Source organism: Melospiza georgiana, chromosome 7 (genome assembly GCF_028018845.1).
Source record: "Melospiza georgiana isolate bMelGeo1 chromosome 7, bMelGeo1.pri, whole genome shotgun sequence".
Lineage (NCBI taxonomy): Eukaryota > Metazoa > Chordata > Aves > Passeriformes > Passerellidae > Melospiza > Melospiza georgiana.
In genome coordinates, this window is record NC_080436.1 from 34941933 (window position 1) to 34959651 (window position 17719).

Sequence of the window (17719 nt, forward strand, 5' to 3'; positions counted from 1 at the left end):
AACCCCAATGCCTTTGTATCATGCCAAGAAAAAAAAATATTGGTGAGGACCTATGTTATAATTTGTGTGATCTTCAACAGCTTTGGCATATGAGAAATAAATATACCTCCAAATCTCATAAAACATGCATAATTCTCATAAAATTACATTAAAATTACATAAATCTCATAAAACCTTCTCATAAAACAACCAGTTATTCTGGTGAAACATATTCAGTGGAATTTACTTTTTTCTGTCTTACTAATAGTGGAGATTAATTAGCTGTAGTGCCATTAGGAATAAGGCTCATGTGTTCTCTGAGTCAGTTGTTACCTGTTCTCAGAATTCACAGGCTGAGTTGGAGCTCTGCACTTCCCATAGCCATGCTCTGGTGGAAGGATGACATTCAGAGGGCTTCTGGGACATTTCAAACAGAAGTATTCAATTAAAGTGGATGCTGCAGGGATTTTGGGGAGTTATGTCCCGTCTGGTGGAGTTAGTCCTCAATAAATGAAGTTGTACATCTTTGTTATGATGGATAAGAATTAGGAGATTCTGTTCAAAAACAAGTTGTTAAGGTCTTGAATGACTGCTCCTAAATTTGATACTTAAACTGAAAGAGAAGGTAAAAATGGGTAGAAAATAGGACTATTCCAATGGTTGTCTATTAATTTTTTCAGTGTTCCTTCACTGGAGCGTATCTCTTATCTGATACAAATTACTAACACAATATTCTGTTTTACTGATTGCTCATCTTCTGCTAAGTTTGCAAATCAGAGCATTGCAACAGGGACAGAGTTATTGTGGGAGATGCTTATTATTGAATGTATTCTGTCGGTGAAATGGTTTCAATTAAGCTAAAATGTCACAATAAACAGAGCATAATTATTCTAGCAGTTCTTATAAAGCAATAACATACTTACTAAGCAGCTCTTACTGGGATTCCTCTTGTAAGTTTGGTGTTCAGTGGTGTTTTATTTTGTCTGTGAAGTGTAATTATTATCTGTATAGCCTGCTTGCCTTCTGTGTGTGTGACCTGCGTGTCAGAGAGCAGATGTCACTGCATCCTTTCAGACACAATTATGGTGCACTTGTAGGTAGGTCTTGAAGGCAGGAAAAACAAATCAGTGCACAGTGCATCAAATAAACTCCAGTTGCTGTGCTATTGCATGTTTTGAAAGGGGTTAGAGAAGCTGAGTGGGGTGATAGTACAGCTCTTTTTGGCTGATCAAAGAAGAGAAACAGAACAATGTGTAATTTTGCTTTAACAGATTGTCTTGACTTATTAATCCCTTTCATGTCATTGCTTGTAGTGTTACAGATGCTCTGGAAGAAACAGTGGGATGTCTTTGTTCACAGTTGTTCCCAAACAAAGACACCTCATCTGTCTGTTACCTTTTTTGTGTGAGCCCAGCAAGTTTTGTTTCACTTCTCATTTTTGGAAATAGTGATTTGGTTGAACTTCTCTTTGGCTTGGTTGATAATAGATTTATTCATGCTGCTGTGTGTTTATTGGTACTTTGCAGATCTCAGTGGTATTTATTAGTAAAAACCTTTTTTTTTTTTTTTGGCATCCTGCTGGAGAAAGCCTTGCTGTGAGTCAGATGGTCCTACACAGAGAAACCCAGGTGGAAAAGGACCACAGGAGCTCCTCTGGTTGAACCTTATCCCAGAGCAAGTTCAGCATTGAATGCACACCCCGAGGTTTCTCAGGGTTTGTTCAGTCAGATACGGAAACCTCCAAGGATGAGGTTCTGTTGTCCTTTGGGGCAGCCTGTCCCCAGGGTTATCCTCACAGCAGTGAGGATTTTCCTTACACCCAGCTTGGAACCTGCCTGTTTCCATGTGCATCCACAGTCTGCGTCCTGCTGCGATGAGATCAAACGTCCATCCAGCATCTGATTAGGGTACAATACATAGGAGACAGACTGTCAAGCCTTTATCTTCATATTTTTGTACTTTCTGTAGACAGATTGTTGTGAAATTAATTTCCTCTTATTTACTCTTCTTCTTTAATTACCAGTGGCCTTCCTTTCTAGATGGGGAGTTGTAAAGCATGCTTCTGCAATTCAGGCTTCTGATGCCTGAATTCCAGTGGGTTTATAACACAGTTAATATTATAATTCACATTGTGCTGAGATGTTTCTTTTAATTGACTCAAATTTTGAGAAAAGTGTAAATTTAATATGAGCCTTCTAAAAATAATTCTAATTACAAAGCGGACTATTGACTAGAAGTATTTGCAGCATTCTCCTCATTTGAGCTACGGGACAGGATGTTTAACCAAGCAGTGAAACACTGTGGATAAGTTTACTGCCACGTCCTGAGGAGATTGTCAGCAAGTGAAAAAGAATCTATAGTAATGGGTTTTGCATCTGATTTTTTTAACTTTTTCATGCTTCTTTTCCTGGTATGCCAAGAGCAGGCTCTGTTTTTAGCATATTTGCCAGGGAATAATTGCAAATTATAATGTGTCTAACGACAGTGTAATTACTTACAAGTTCTTGCTTGGTGGGTTGTTTTTTTTTTTGTAATTTTTCATTCTAAATTCACAACTGACTTTAAATAATGGCCAGTTCTTGCTTTCTGGCTTCAGCTGAGTGTCTCTGTATCCTGTGAATGTTTGAGTGATCATTCTGCTGTTCATGAGTAGAGCAGTTCATGAGCAGCACCCAGGAGAGTTCTGTGCAGTGGGGAAAGAGCAGTGCTGGGTTTGATGAGTGATCTCTGCTGCAGCTGCTTGGCATTCCTCTGTGGGGGGAGGGGGTTAATGCTATTTTAATGCAATTCACTGTCTTAAGAAATTGTAAACCCTTGATTGGTGTAATGTGTTTCAAGGTCTTATTGATGTGTAAAATTTTGTTCTGTTTAATGCTAAAGGGATTTTTTTTTTAATTTTTGCTTTAAATAAAACTGTAGAAAATGGAACTACTTCTGTACAGAAACTTCCACATCTCTAAAAACTAAACTGCCTTTGCTGAAGTGCTGCACAGAAATAAGTAAGTTCACGATACAATTATGTTGCGATGCTTAATCATTGTTACTTTTCTCTGTTATAGAAAGCCCCCCAGGATCTGAGGTCTGAATTTTGACTATTACCTTTAGATGACAGTATTTGCATAATCTGATGTCTGGTTTCAAATCTTGGTGGCAATAGAAAAGAATATTCTGTTAGATCAAGGTGAAGTACCAAGGACGAATGTTTAAGTTGTCAATGGACCTCTTCCCTGTAACTGAACTTCAAAAGCATATTTAAAGATTAATTTTTTTTTTATTACTTAGTTTTTAAGCACACTGGATTCTGCTGAAAGCCTGTCATTAGTGTAGGACAGCTTGTAGAGCACACTAGAGTTTGATGCTGCCTTTTCCCATTCAAGGTACCTGTCATGACTGAGTCCTTACCTTGGGCTGATGGCTTTTGGTGTGAAACAGAGGCATTGAAAGGACACAGATTTCTGATTTCACATAGCCTGAGGGATTCAGCAAAAGCTGCAGCTGTCCAAACCTCGAGGACTCTGCCATCCCCTCTTGCCCCAGCCTGTCCACCACTGCAAAAGGTGCCTGCCTGAGGGCAGAGCTGCAGCCCTGGCTTGGAAGAAGGGGCAGGAGGAGCAGGAACTAGGGGATCTATTGGAAAAGAAGTTTAGTTATATCCAGTTCCTATCTGCTTCTCTCCTTTCCCAAAAATAAAAACATCGGGAGTTTTTATTTGTTTATTTTCATTTTTCATTACACAGTGTCAAGCCCCTGTCTCTGGAGGATCAACTCCTCTATTCACAGAGAAAGAACAATGGGATTGCCAACAAAACCACCATTGCTTGAAGAAAATACCTGGGATTATAATAGCAGCTGTTATGGGACTGGTTTTGGTTTTTGTGTGTGTTTGGACACCTAACTGATTCCGGTAGTTTTAAAATCAATTTAAAAAAAACCTGACTGCAGTAGCATTGCTTAATATAAATCGACTTATTTGTTGCAAGTTCATTTTGCCTTGAGAAAATAGCAACTATAGGGCAGTTGCAGTGTATTTTCAGGCAAGAATTACATATGCAATGTTTGTAGTGAACAAAATGGCTCTTTTATGAGGTATTGGAAAGTTTTTAAACTTAGGAACGAGATAACACCCCCTTGAGAGGATCATCAAAATCCCTTTAATAGTTAAGATTCGGCCTGAGTGCTTTTCTCTACCTTTGCTCTTCAGTTTGCTGGCAATTTTGTACTTTATAGCCCTCGGTATTCTTTTGATTTGGTGGATTTTTATTGAATAATATTTTCACAGACAAATCGTTCTATTTAGCCTTGTCTGATTGCTTTCACTTGTAAATCCTCAAGTAAATTTCATACAATTACGTATGTCTGTTGGTGTGCTCCAGCACTGAAAACTACATTGCTGGGTTTTATTTTGGTTTAATTTCTCCTCCTGGATGATGGCTTTGCTATGTCTGTCTCATAGTGCCACGTGCTGCAAGTGGAAACGATTTACTCAGTGTACCTTGAGGGTGATTATTTTCATGTATTTATCCTCACTGTTTTATCCCTTTGGATGATGACTCTGCTGCTTCCCAGTGCAGTTTATTCTGTTGACTAATTGCGCTATTAAGACTATTTTCCTCTTATCTAACTTGACTTTCTTTTCCTATTAGATGATTGTTCTTTTATGATCATTTTTATATTAATTTGTACAAATGAAATTAAATATTCATTTGGGATGAATTTTACTGCTGCAGAAATTAAAGGCTCGCCTTTAATTTGAAGCACTGTGAGGCATTTTCTTTTCTCCCCAAACATTCTCCATCTGAGTACACTGGGAGAAGCGACTCGCAGCCTTTAGAAAAGCACTTAACCAATTTTAGGGACCAGCTGGTAGTTATTTGCTTTTTAATACATGATGGGATATGGCTTATATTTTATATATGATTTATATTTTTTAACATGGGCAGATAGTGATAGGAGAAGGAGGAACATATTGGAACATGGAACGTACGCCATTAAAAGAGGCAGGAGGGGAGAACATATTGCAACATGGAACATATTGGAACATGGAACATATGCCACTAAAAGAGGCAAGATTTCGGTGAGAAGTTAGGAAGAAATTCTTTAATCAGAGGGTGGGGAGGCCCTGGCACAGGGTGCCCAGAGAAGCTGTGGATGCTCCATCTGCAGAAGTTCCCAAGGCCGGGTTGGATGGGGCTTGGAGCACCCTGGGACAGTGGAAGGTGTTCCATGGCAGGGGGTTGGAATGAGAGGAGTTTATGGTCTCTTCCAACCCAAACCGCTCTGAGTTGATGGCTTGGTGGTTGTGTGACGTTCTGCCGGTGTCAGGAGGATCTTCAGGGCAGCACTGTGTGCTATTTCTGCCGGTGTCAGTAGGGTCTGCAGGGCAGCATTGTGTGCAATTTCTCACCAGCCCCTCTCTTGCAGGTCACTGGGGCCGCTGCATCGGAGACTGCGGCTCGGGGGGCGTTCGCAGCCGGGCCGTCTGGTGCACCCACGCCGAGGGCTGGACCACGTTCCACGCCAACTGCGACCAGCAGGACAAACCCGAGAGCCAGCGGAGGTGCTTTAAAGTGTGCGACTGGCACCTGGAGCTGTTCGAGTGGGAGGTTTCGGGATGGGACAGGTGCGGGCTGGTCCCGGGCGCTGAGGCGGGGGCCGAGGCCTGTGTCACCGCTCAGCACGGGCTGCAGCGCCGCAGCGTCCGCTGCCTACAGAAGCTCAACAGGACCGCGGTGTCCAGCGAGATCTGCGAGCACTTCAGCCCTCAGCCGCCGGCCGAGCAGGCCTGCCTGGTGCCCTGCCCGCGGGACTGCGTCGTGTCGCAGTTCTCGGGCTGGTCCCCGTGCGGCCCGGGCTGCGCCGGGAGCCTGCAGCACCGCTCCCGGGCCGTCATCGCTCCCCCGCTCTACGGCGGGGCCCCGTGCCCCAACCTGACGGAGTCCAGAGCCTGCGGGGCTCCCGCCTGTCCGCTCGGGGAGGAGCAGCACACCTACAGCCTCCGCCTGGGCCCCTGGGGCCAATGCCGGCTGCCCCATCCTAGAGACGCGGAGCTGGCAGGCAGGACGATGCTGGATTTGGGCTCGGACTCTGGAGAGCGAAGCGCGGCCGGACTCGGTGGCTCTCATCCGCAGCAGCCGGCCGGGGAGGTGGAGATCGGGTACCAAACCAGGCAGGTGCGCTGTGTGCGGAGCGATGGGAAGCACGTGGAGCTCAGGTAAGGCTGATTCCCGTTCATGGCATCCCCGCTGCCTTTGTGTGATGGAGCCCTGGCTCTGCCTGGCAGCGCCACAGTGAATGAATCCCGTTCTTGAGTTTTAAACGCAATTTTTAATGTGTTTTCTTTATGAGCCTTTTCTTGATTTAATTCCTTTCTAATGTATGTTGAAGATTTTGCATTCTTCTACGATTTGTGACTGCTTAAATTCATTTTATATTTTTTAATAATTCTCTTCTGGGTCTCTTTTTTGTTGTTGTTTTGAGGAAATGGAATTATATATCACTTTGTGCTGTTGCTGGGCCCTGGCTGTGGGAGAGGGAGGATCCATTCTCGGTCATTGTACTGCATATATTTGGTATAAGAGGCTAAGATTGCATCAGCTTAAACTCCTTCATTCTTATGAATCAATACAGGGTAAAATAAATCTCAGATATTGTGAATGTGCTAGAAGGTATATTTTGGAAAGAAATCAGTGAGTAAACCTGGAACTTTTATTTTTATTGAGGAGCCTTCCTGTCTGGATGTAACTCTTGGGTGCTGGCACAGCATAGGTGACTGGCACGTCCATCTTGGATACAGGTTTTTGATTTCTGTCCTTACCTAATGTTTTATCTAATGATTACTCTTTGTCCATATATATATAGGCTGCTTTACTGTAATTTGAATGTGAAGGTTAGAGTAATGTTCAGCAAATAATGGAAAGATTTATTCTTTCTATTTCTCACATAAAATTTTAAGCTGAGCTCTGCTGTTTGACTTCAGGTTGGATTTGGGAAGGTACCAGTAGTTACAGATGACTGATAAATTGATTGACTTATGAGAAAGTCAGAATTTCTGGAGATCTTACTGTGTTCTGTTTTTCAAGGAAATTAGAAGTTCTTGAAAAATCCTTCTCTTGAATTTTGCAGAAATCAATCTGTTTCTCAATAATTCATAGCTCCTGGCACCTGCACAAACTCAAATGGCAGAGAGAAGGGGTTATTTTACATTCAATTCTCTACCCCTGTTAATTTCTGCAGTGTTTTTACACACACACTGAGGTGAAAATATGAATTCTAACCATTTTTCTTACCCACTCCTATTACACCCATAGCCAAGTATGAAGTATTTTTTTTTTATCACTTGGAAAAAAGTCAGGCTTTGTGAAATGTTCCAGCAGTTTCTAACATCTTGACTTTATTACTCGTCTCTTATTATATGCTGATTCTAAATATACAGATTTTATGCTCATGTAGCTGCTTGACTTTAATGGAGTCACTTGTGATTTATTCCACAGCGTGACCAGCAGCAGCTTTATGTCTGTTAACACTTGTTAGCTTTCTCCTGCCTCTTGTATCTCATTTCTTATCAGAGGCTCTGGGAGGGCAATCATGATTTTGTTAAAATTTCACTTGCTCTGCCCTCACACACTCACTGCTGTATTTGCTCTAATAATGGAAATGGAAACTTTCTATAAATGTTTTCTGTGTTATACACTGGGTTTCTGGATGACAGTGCAGAGTTTTAGTGACTATCCCTGATCGAGCTGTCTTTTTCCTTGTTCCTCTCTGAGTGTTTTGCTGATCTAGCCCCCTTTTTGGGAGTGTACAGCTCCATTAGCCACCTCCTGGCAGTCTTTTTCTGCTGAGCTTGTGTCTCAGATTTACTGCAGAGCCGGGCCTGACCCATCCTTTACTCTTACTCTAAATGCAAGAGCAAAGCCCATTGATTGAGTAGAGGAGAAAAGGTCATGTCATGTTACAGCATCCAGACACTCACACACTTCTCCTTTCTCCTTTTGGGCCTAAAATTCAAAGCTAAAAATCCAGCCCAGAATCCACTCCCTGTTTGGTTCCAGGGCTGGAGTGTCACAGATATCAAATCCTCCTGACAGAGACTCCCTTTAAGCATCCCCTGGTGGTGTCCTCCTCGTTTTGTTGTGCAGCAGATTCGCTGCCGTTCTTGTGAGGAGCAGCCCGATCTTACAGATGTTGCTGTACAGCACCAGTGGTGTTTTGGCTACTGATAAAGCAGAGTAAATGCATTTGCATAACCCCGTGGTGGGGACTGGCAGGCAGCCAAGTGTCTGCTGTAAACCAGGGGAGAAGTGCCTTATTTGTGCTCCTGCATTTTCCTGGCTGATGGTTCCCTTTTTTTACTAACGTTGCTAACTAAGCAAGCACCACTGTAAATTAAACCTGTGGAAAACTGAGGGAAAGGACAGGAGTATCCCAAGATGTGCTTTAACAGTGGGCTCTGAGCTGCTGCTCTGCCAGGGCTGTGCCTTCCACCAGTGCCCAGTTCTTGCAGGTGACAGGAGAGATCAGCTAACCACCACCAAGGGCCACCAGAGCAGAGGGGCCGCGTCCTCATCCTGCCTCCTAATTCATAATGAAATGGCAAAGATGCCCAGTTTATTACCAAGGTTGTTTAATTTGCTGGTGTCTGACTGCAGGGCTGTAAATAGGAATTACTGGGAGAGGAGCAGGAGCATGGGGAAGGCTGTGCTAGGGAAACAGAGCTGGGAATGTTTTTGATTAAATATCTTTTCAGTCTGGAGGTCTTGCATTTCTCTAAAGAGAAGGAAAAGGGACAAAGGAAGAGGAAAGGGAGGGACAGACCTTTTTGGAAACACCTGAAGTGACAACAATTGAACAGCCAAACATCAGTAGGCTTTGAGAGGGTTTGCTTTTGCTCAGAAACGATTTTGGTATAGAAACGTTATGTTCATGAAAATAAAAAGGGTAACATCAAAATAGAATGATGTTATGGATCTGGTTTGAACCTTTTAAAGACTTTTATTTAAAAAGTTGGAATTCTTTTCATACTATTGCAGATAGAATTCAGGTTTCATTTTAGTTCATAAAAACGTTATGGTGTTGCCTTAAGCCTTACATTCAATAACAGATTCAAACACAACCACTTATATGCATTAAAAAAATAAAAAATCTCTGAAAACAATGCAAGAAACAAATGTGAAAAATGCTACTATTTTTGCTTTCCTGTCTTGTCACAGTTGTAAAAATCTACAGAATAATGAGACAAAGCCACTTGAGTTCCTTCCTTTTTTTTTTTTTGAATAAAAGGTTGTTTAGGTTAGATACTAAATTGCAGTTTGGTAAAATAAATGTGCATAGTTAGACATTGAAATTCTAAATAAATTTAACCTGATTTTCTAACCTGATGTGTGTGCTCAACTAAGCGTACTGAGATGTTAAAGTCAGGAGCAAACACTTAAAAAGCATTTTTTTATTATTCTTATTTGGATTAGGAGTCTTTTATGTACATATTTCTTAAACTCTTCACTCTATGTGTAAGATGACAACAGTGATATAATAGAGTTGGATTTGGGTCTCTGTTTACTTTACTTTGTAAGTGAAAATTCAGGTCAAACTCAGTCAAGGGACAACCCATCTGTCAAAGCAGAGGTGGAGCAGCATTCAGCTCTTTTGTTTGCCTCTGTAATTTAAATTTCCATTATCCATTTCCTGGTGGACTGTGCTTAACCACTTTGCTGTTGTAGGTTTTTACGAAAAAAATATTTGCAGTTTCAGTGTTGACTTTCTTCTGTTCTCTGGATGAATACAAAATTCTGCAGTCCGGAGGTGAAAATGCTGTGCTGTAAAATGCTATTTGATGGTTGTGATTCTGATCTGGGAGAGAAATTCTATGTTCACATTCCTCCTGGCAGATGTAGGAATCAAGCCTCAGTGCTCAGGCTTGAAAACAAATCCCTGAGCTGTTGGAGAAGAAGAATATTCTTTTCAAAAGTTTTGTCTCTCATTTCTTTAGCTTTTATTTAAAAGCACAAGAAACAAAGGAGCAGTGGTGGCTTTTTAAATTTCCATGAGTAACAATTTAGTGGCCAGGCACTGGAATAGGCTGCTCAGGGGATGGTTCAAAAGGTGTGTGGATGTGGCACTTGGGGATATGGTTTAGTGGTGGACCTGGCAGTGCTGGCTTCATAGTTGGACTCAGTGACCTTAGAGCTCTGTTCCAGCCCTAATGATTCTGGGGTTCAGTGATTTTAGAAGTGGTGTCCAATAATAAGTGTGGTTTTTCTCTTGTTCCCAGACTGTGCTGGGAGGCAGCTGCCTCTGTAGCCCCAAGATCTCGGAGTCTGCCAAGGTAGAGCAAATGCAAGCCAGCATTTTATTTTTAATTAAAACAGAGGATCTGGTGCATTAAATTCTGGAAACACCAAAACTTTGACATCTTTACTGATGTTTGTTTGGATTATAGGTCTCCCAGTTCCCTTTCCCTTAGGTCAGGTTTATGGCAGGCAAATATTCCCCATCTTCACCAACCTGCTGCAGAAGGGGCTGATGTTTCTTCTGCCAAAGAAACCTCTGCTGCAGAGATTGAATATATGGTATCCAGTCCTGGCAGCATTTGAAGACCCTAAAATACATTAGGAATTCTCAGAACTGTATTAGGAAATCTCAGAAGTGTGCCTGTTAACACTGATTGCCAATTTCTAAGGGAAATAAGTGTTTTAATGCTGTTAGAAGCACGGCAAGACTGTCCATTATGAGATGTTAATATTATTGACCAAGTGCAAAGAGCAGGCAGTGTGAATTCCAGCAGCCTGTAGGGCTGGGTCTTTAATTACAGAATAGGAGACGGTGCTGAAGAAGAAGGAGGAAAAATGGAAATGGGTTGTTAACTTAGCTCACTTCAGGATTATTTTGTTCTGCAGCAGGTGGGTTTGAACACAAGTTCCCTGGCCAGGCATGGGACTCCCCAGGAGCCTTCCTGAGCTGCTGGGAAGAGCCTGGCTGTGGATGTGGCACCCTGTGCTCCTGGTGCTGCCCATGGTGACAGCTTCTCAGTGTGCCCAGTTTCTTTGCAGAGGATGCTTTCAGTGTGAAAGGTTTAACAACAAGTGCCTGTCTCATCCTGTAACGTAAGGAAATGCACTCACCTGTGCTTCTGAGTGCCTTGGTACAGCTGGGAAGGGAAGCAGGGGTGACTCCTGTGCTGTGCCCAACCTGATTTACTGGTGCTCAGCTCCAGGGTGGTGTTGCTGCTTTTTCCAGCTGATGGACCTGTTCCCACTCATTCCCTTGTGGTGGATGTGATGGCTCTGTGACTGCAGGGCATGTAGCACAGGCACTGAGCTGTTGGAAAATGTGCTATTTTTGGTGAGTTGCTTTTTGTCCAGAGCAGGAGGGAGGGTGGTGTGGTTCAGCTCAGGGCTGCACAGCTCCTGTGTCTCATGGGTGGTGTGTGTGTGGCTGGAGATGGAGGAGATCAGTGGTGCAGCCTGAAGTTACCCAGACCCAGGGATGTGGAGCTGCACAGTCAGGGTGGTACCCTGGGCTGCTTTCCCTCCTCCTCTGCTGCTCTGCTCCAGCACTCTGGGAGTGTGAAACAGACGTGAGTAGGTTTCCTTCCTAGTGCTTTGTGTTTCTTTAATAAGTGGTTTATTGCCCTTCAGCACACGAGAGGCTCAGAGGGCACTGTGCCACTTGAGCGAGCTGTGCTCTGTGCTGCTGCTGGCTGCTCACTAATGGATCCATCCTACACCACAGACACCGCAGCGTGGGCTGGGAAACAATTCCTGGGGTTTTACAGTGTCAATCCAAGCATGTAACACACAAAAGCAGCACTTGTGTAATGTGTAAACTACAGTACTCTGCTGTATCACTGTTACCAGATCGACCCCCAAGTAGAAGATCTAACCTGAGACATGAATATGTCGAAAATCAGTTTAAAACCAGGGCTGATAAAGTACCTCCTGTCCCCAAGACCTCATTCCTGTCCCTGCTGGTTTGGACACAGCCACAGCAGCACAAATCTGTGTCTGCTTTGCAGCCTCAGATCAGCGAGTGTCTCGTAGGTCTGGGCTTTATCTGTATTAGATCGTCCTAAATACATCTGTGACATGAAAGGCTGTGTTTGAATTTCATGCAAAAGAGTGTTTTTACATTTGTCTTTGTGTTGCTCAGTGTCACAATTAATTTGACTTGGAGGCTCTGAGTGAGTAGGTACAAGTTAATTAATTTTCTTTCTGTTCAGCAGTTGCTTGTAATTCTCCCTCAAAAGCCTACTTGAACAGGGTGGAAATTGCCAGCTCCCTGTCTCATTCACCTTGAGGTCAACAAAGTTAGCATCTTGCCTTTGAAAGCAGGAGCAGTGGGGGAGATTTTCAGGGAAAGGAACAGCTATTCAGCCTCTGGCAAAGGCTTTTGCCAGTGCAAGGTGATTTCTGGGCAGGGATGGCTTTCCCAGCCAGAGGATTGGCACAGGTTTGGAGAATCCATTAGGGCAGGTATTGTCTGGCTAAGAACTGGGACTGGCAAAGATCATTTGAACCAAGACTCCAGATTTTTAAAGGCTACATTTTAGTTGGTGTTTCAGTAAAGATCAGGCAGGACTAAAATCTCTCTGGCAGTGGTGCAAACCCAAAAGTGGATTTTGCTCTTCACACTATATCTGAATGGGGAGTTTTGATTGCTTTGAGAAGCAAGATCAGTTACCTTCCCTCCCCACACCATTCTGTGTTCTTAGATAAACTTCAGTTTTCTGGTACCATCAGTTAGGACAGTGTCTTTTATGTGCTACTGTTTTATCTACTGAAAATCAGGAATTATTCTTCCTTGTTAATGTTTTAGCATAGGGGGCTCCCCTTTTGAAAAAATATTAAAAAGGAAATAAAGTGGCCATTCATGTGACTGCACCTAACTTAATGTTCCAAAAATCACTCAAAGCCCCTTGTTAGTAGGTACCTATATAATGATTATTACTTTCCAGGACACCTTGTTTTGATAGAACTGACATTTTGTACCAGAGATAGCTTTGTAATCAGTTCAATTTGACTTGTAGTAGAGAAATGAGGCATGTTTTGCAATTGTAAGCAAGAATAGTTTCATTTTGAAGGGGTTACATCACAGGCTGTTTGTACTTGTTGAAGTTGTTTAAATAAGCCTCAGTAAATTCATCCTCACAGCACCTGTGAGATTACTGAGTTTTATTCTGGGTGAAGAAATCAAGACAAAAAGTTGTTACAGGTTTTTTTTTGTTTACTTTGAAGTTCAAATAGAAGCCACTAAATGCTCTATTTTGCTGGTGATTGAGGTTCTAGTCAAACTTGATGTGTTTCAATGGGAATATTCCTGTTGACCAGTGTGAAAAGGGGACCAATTTCTGGACTGGAGAAGGGAGTGAGTGCCCTTTACCTTCTCTGCTCTCCCCATGAGGCTGCCCAGCAATCCTGACATGATTGCCCCAGTCTGTTTGCTTTAGAGGGAGGTAGTTTGGCCAAGCTGTGCTGTAAGGAATAGCAGGAGAGGTAATGGCTGCTTCCCTGGCAGCAGCCCTGGATTTCAGACCTTTTAAGTGTACCTGTGTTTGCTCCTTACAGCTGGCAAAAGCTTTGACCACAAGCAGCTGGAGGCTGGAGAAGAAGAATTAGAGTTCACACTGAGTTCATCAGGTGTGGTCTTAATTTCTGAGGCCGGTTTACACTGTCCCTATAACACTATATAGAAGTCAAAATGTGTTGTAGCTTTGAGACTTTTCAAAATGTTGTTCTGGGACTTTGTCTCTTGGTACCAAATCTCATCAGTTGGTTGCCCTTGGAATTTGGTTTTCCATTGTGTTTGGTCTAGGGCACCATTGAAGTGTTACAGAATGAGTGAGATCGCGTCCTGATGTCAGCAGGACTAATTGAGTCCCAAAATCCATCCCCACTTGCAGCATTCCCGAGTCTCTGGTTATCTAACAGGTTAGAAAACCCTCTGACGTTGTTTGACAGCACATGTTTGATGACAGCCTCATGGAACTGAGACCTTTCTTATTAGTGTGGGATTAATTAGGTTTTGAAAGAGCAGAGTTGCTCGGATGGATGGATGGAGGACATCTAGTCCTGCGTGTGGGATGTTGGAATGGTTACCTCTGGCAGTATTTCTCTTGGACTTGTATTTTGTTTTCCATCCAGGACGAATTGTGAAATTCTGGCTACACAGGGGCAAATATAATGCCTTGTGCATCTGTTTTAACTCGAGATAAATGAGATACAATATTTACAAAGTACTCGGCATGCAAGCACCCAGAGCTCATTGGAAATGTGTTATGTGCCCTGCATTAGAACTTCTGTTATTCCCATCGCACTGGTGTTGGTGTAGATCTTCTGACTGAATGACCATGGATTTCTTTTTGGGGAGTACGGCCTAGAAAAGAATCTCATTAAGCAAGACCTCCTCAGCTGTTGTCCTGTGTTCTTACTGCAGCCTCTGCCTGCCAGAGCCCGCCAGCCCCGTGACCTCCAGGTCCTGTGTCATCCCCAAGGACTGCGCCACGTCCGAGTGGTCGCCGTGGAGCCGCTGCTGGCGCGGCTGCGGCTGGGGCAGCGTGGCCGCGGGGCTGCGCAGCCGGCAACGCCGCGTGCGGAGCGTGCCCGTGGGCACCGGGGCTCCCTGCCCGCAGCTGGAGGAGAGGGAGGCCTGCGCTGGAGGAGGGGAGGCGCCGCTGCAGCCCTGCCCCAGGTATGGCTCGGAGGTAAAGAAGCCCCTGCAGACCCTCCCTGCTCGGTTTGGGCACGGAGAGGGGTGCAAGTGGTGCTTTCTCTGTGTTGGAGAGGTCATCGATTTGGTCATTGTTAGCTGTGATTGCTGGTATTATTTATGGTTACTAATACTCTTTCAATTATTGCTATTTTCATTGTTCCCATTACAATAATTACAGTTAAATTTATTTCTACACATGAATTGGACCCATTACATTTCATATGTAGTTCACATTTACCATATTTTAAAAACTGAGAGCAGTCACTCTTGCTCTCTGAAGTGGCTTTTGTCCTGATTGCTGTTTCAGAGAATTTCATCAGCTGTGCAGAGACTGGGCAGGTATAGCCAGAGATGCTTCTCCCCCAGGTTTTGGAAGTAGAGAAGCCCCTGCATTTCCTCCCTGCTCGGTTTGTGCATGGAGAGCAAGTGGTGCTTTCTCCGTGTCAGAGAGATCATCGATTTGGTCATTGTTAGCTGTGATTATTGGTCTAATGCTCTTCTAATTATTGCTATTTTCATTATTCCCATTACAATAATTACAGTTAAATTTATTTCTACACATGAATTGCACCCATTACATTTCATATGTAGTTCACATTTATCATATTTTAAAAACTGAGAACAGTCACTCTTGCTCTCTGAAGTGGCTTTTGTCCTGATTGCTGTTTCAGAGAATTTCATCAGCTGTGCAGAGACTGGGCAGGTATAGCCAGAGATGCTTCTCCCCCAGGTTTTGGAAGTAGAGAAGCCCCTGCATTTCCTCCCTGCTCGGTTTGTGCATGGAGAGCAAGTGGTGCTTTCTCCGTGTCAGAGAGATCATCGATTTGGTCATTGTTAGCTGTGATTATTGGTCTAATGCTCTTTTTATTATTGCTATTTTCATTATTCCCATTACAATAATTACAGTTATATGTAGAAATAAATTTGAATTGGCCCCTTTACATTTCATATGTAGTTCACATTTATCATAATTTAAAAACTGAGCGCAGTCGCTCTTGTTCTCTAAATGGCTTTTGTCCTGATTGCTGTTTCAGAGAATTTCATCAGCTGTGCAGAGACTGGGCAGGTCACCATGGCTGAGCTTTTATTGGCTTTGAAATTTTAATTTTTACATAAGATTTAATGATTCGTCTTCATCTCCACATAAAAAAATCCCAGTCTTGCTTGAGGAAGATTGGGAACTGCTCAGAGGTAATAGATTGGACTCAGCTTCCCTCTGTGTGCTTCTTGAAATGGGAAACTTTGCAGTCCCTGAGAGCTTGCTTGGTTTGTGGTGTGAAGGAGAGGATCTCACCTTTCTGGTCTGCAAGTCCACTATGCTTGGCCAGGCTAGCAGAGGAGCTCGATAGTGTGCTTTGCTAAGAAAATGAAATGTTGCTTGATTTTTCATGAGACATGCTCTGAGATTGACTGTAAAATGCTTTGGGATTGATAGAATTTTATATGCATGCAGAAAAATCTCCCTGTCTGTGAATGAGTGTGTTTAATAGGAGAGCTGTTCAGTGCTCAAGTCATGAGTTTCTGGGGCTTTTGCCAGATACTGCCAAAACCTTCTATAAAGCCTTTGCAAGATACATTTCTTAGAAAGGCATCACCTGTAAAAGTGTCTCTGTATCACTGGGCTCATTCAAAATCAAATGCTGATCATTTTTATGCACCCTGCTAGCAGAAGAGAGGAAGTATAAAAAAAAATATTCTGTTGCTTGATTACCTTCTAAGGAAAGGCTCTTACAGAGTGATTTTTGCTCCTGCCCAAGTGCACATCAATTTCAAAGACAATAGATTAACACATTGTCTTGCTGATTTTGTACAGGAGCGTGGGTGCAGGTGATTCCTGATGGGGGGAGACTGGCTGGAAGTTAATCAGGGAGTGAACAGACGTGGGTCTGTCCCTGGTTTCTCACTTCCCCTTTTTGACATTGCACTGTATTGAAGGGCAAACGGTTGTGTAGAGCCAGGAGAGCACAAAAGGTGAGAACCTGCAAACCACTGATAATTTTTGTAGGTGCCTCCCTCTCTGTATAGAAGGAAAATCTGTTCTTTTAGTGCATTGCTGCTATGCCCAGGTTTTCATGAGCCTGTGAGCTCTGAAACCTTCCCCATCCCATTATGCCTCCCTACCTTGAGGCAGCACCTCCAGGGCAGCACCTGCATGAGTGAGGATGAACTCTAATGTGCTAGCTCAGAAAAATAACATTAAACTTGCAGGTTAATAGAGCTACTTAGCTGAAAATATTAAAAAGTACAACTCTGGTATTTAGTTAATAGTTATTTCTAGGGATGTAATATCTCAAAATGCAGGTGGTAGGCTATGACCTTCTCACACTGTGCAGAAGAATTTTACAGCAGTGCCTGGTTACTAGACTTTGATTGATTCACTCTGTATAAAGAAACAAGCGAGAATGAAAATCCATAATATTGCAGTATGTGCTGTGTCTACTGGATGTAAGGCTGTGGGGACCAGGATTTTGTATTAATGAATAGAAGTAAGAAAAATGTATGTTATTTAGGTTTCAGCAGTTGGTAAAGGTTGCTATTGGTCCATATTTCAGTTTTCAGCCTGGTGATTTGGTGTTGGTCCTTGGGAATTGGTGACTGAGCTACTGGAAATAGCTCAGATTGGAAATCAGTAGCTTTCCAGGCATAGAGATGTAGTGTTAATCCTTGTGAAATAATACAAGAAACTTTAGATGTTTCTATTCTCCTTATTTGACCACATTCTATTTGTAGGGTAATACCTAGAAAATTATGCTTTTTCCCCATTAAATATATGCCATTTCATCTGTAGTTTGCTTAGGTTTACCAAACAATGATCTTTTCTTTTTAACCTTAAATGATCATGATGACTTTAAGGAGCTTCAGTAGCAGAAATGAAAGAGGCTGTCCTTCATTTGTCTGATCTCAACACAAACCACTCCTTCTTTTTTTCTGTTTGCCTAATCAGATTAGGTTTTAAATCCTTTAAGGTAAGACTGCTGTTTACTTTCCAAGTTCCTAGAAAACATCTCTTTTTTTTTTTTTTTTTAAGTTGATTTGG

The 17719-nt window shown here is 42.7% G+C and overlaps 1 protein-coding gene across 3 annotated transcripts in view; it reads left to right on the top strand.

Annotated features, from left to right (window-relative positions):
• THSD7B (thrombospondin type 1 domain containing 7B) overlaps positions 1-17719 on the top strand; it is a 298829-nt gene that overhangs the window by 100281 nt on the left and 180829 nt on the right. For all 3 annotated transcript variants that reach the window (XM_058027753.1, XM_058027754.1, XM_058027755.1), the window contains exons 4-5: positions 5401-6190; positions 14407-14661. In XM_058027753.1, coding sequence (XP_057883736.1) covers positions 5401-6190; positions 14407-14661 — 1045 coding nt within the window. The remainder of the gene's footprint in view (positions 1-5400; positions 6191-14406; positions 14662-17719) is intronic.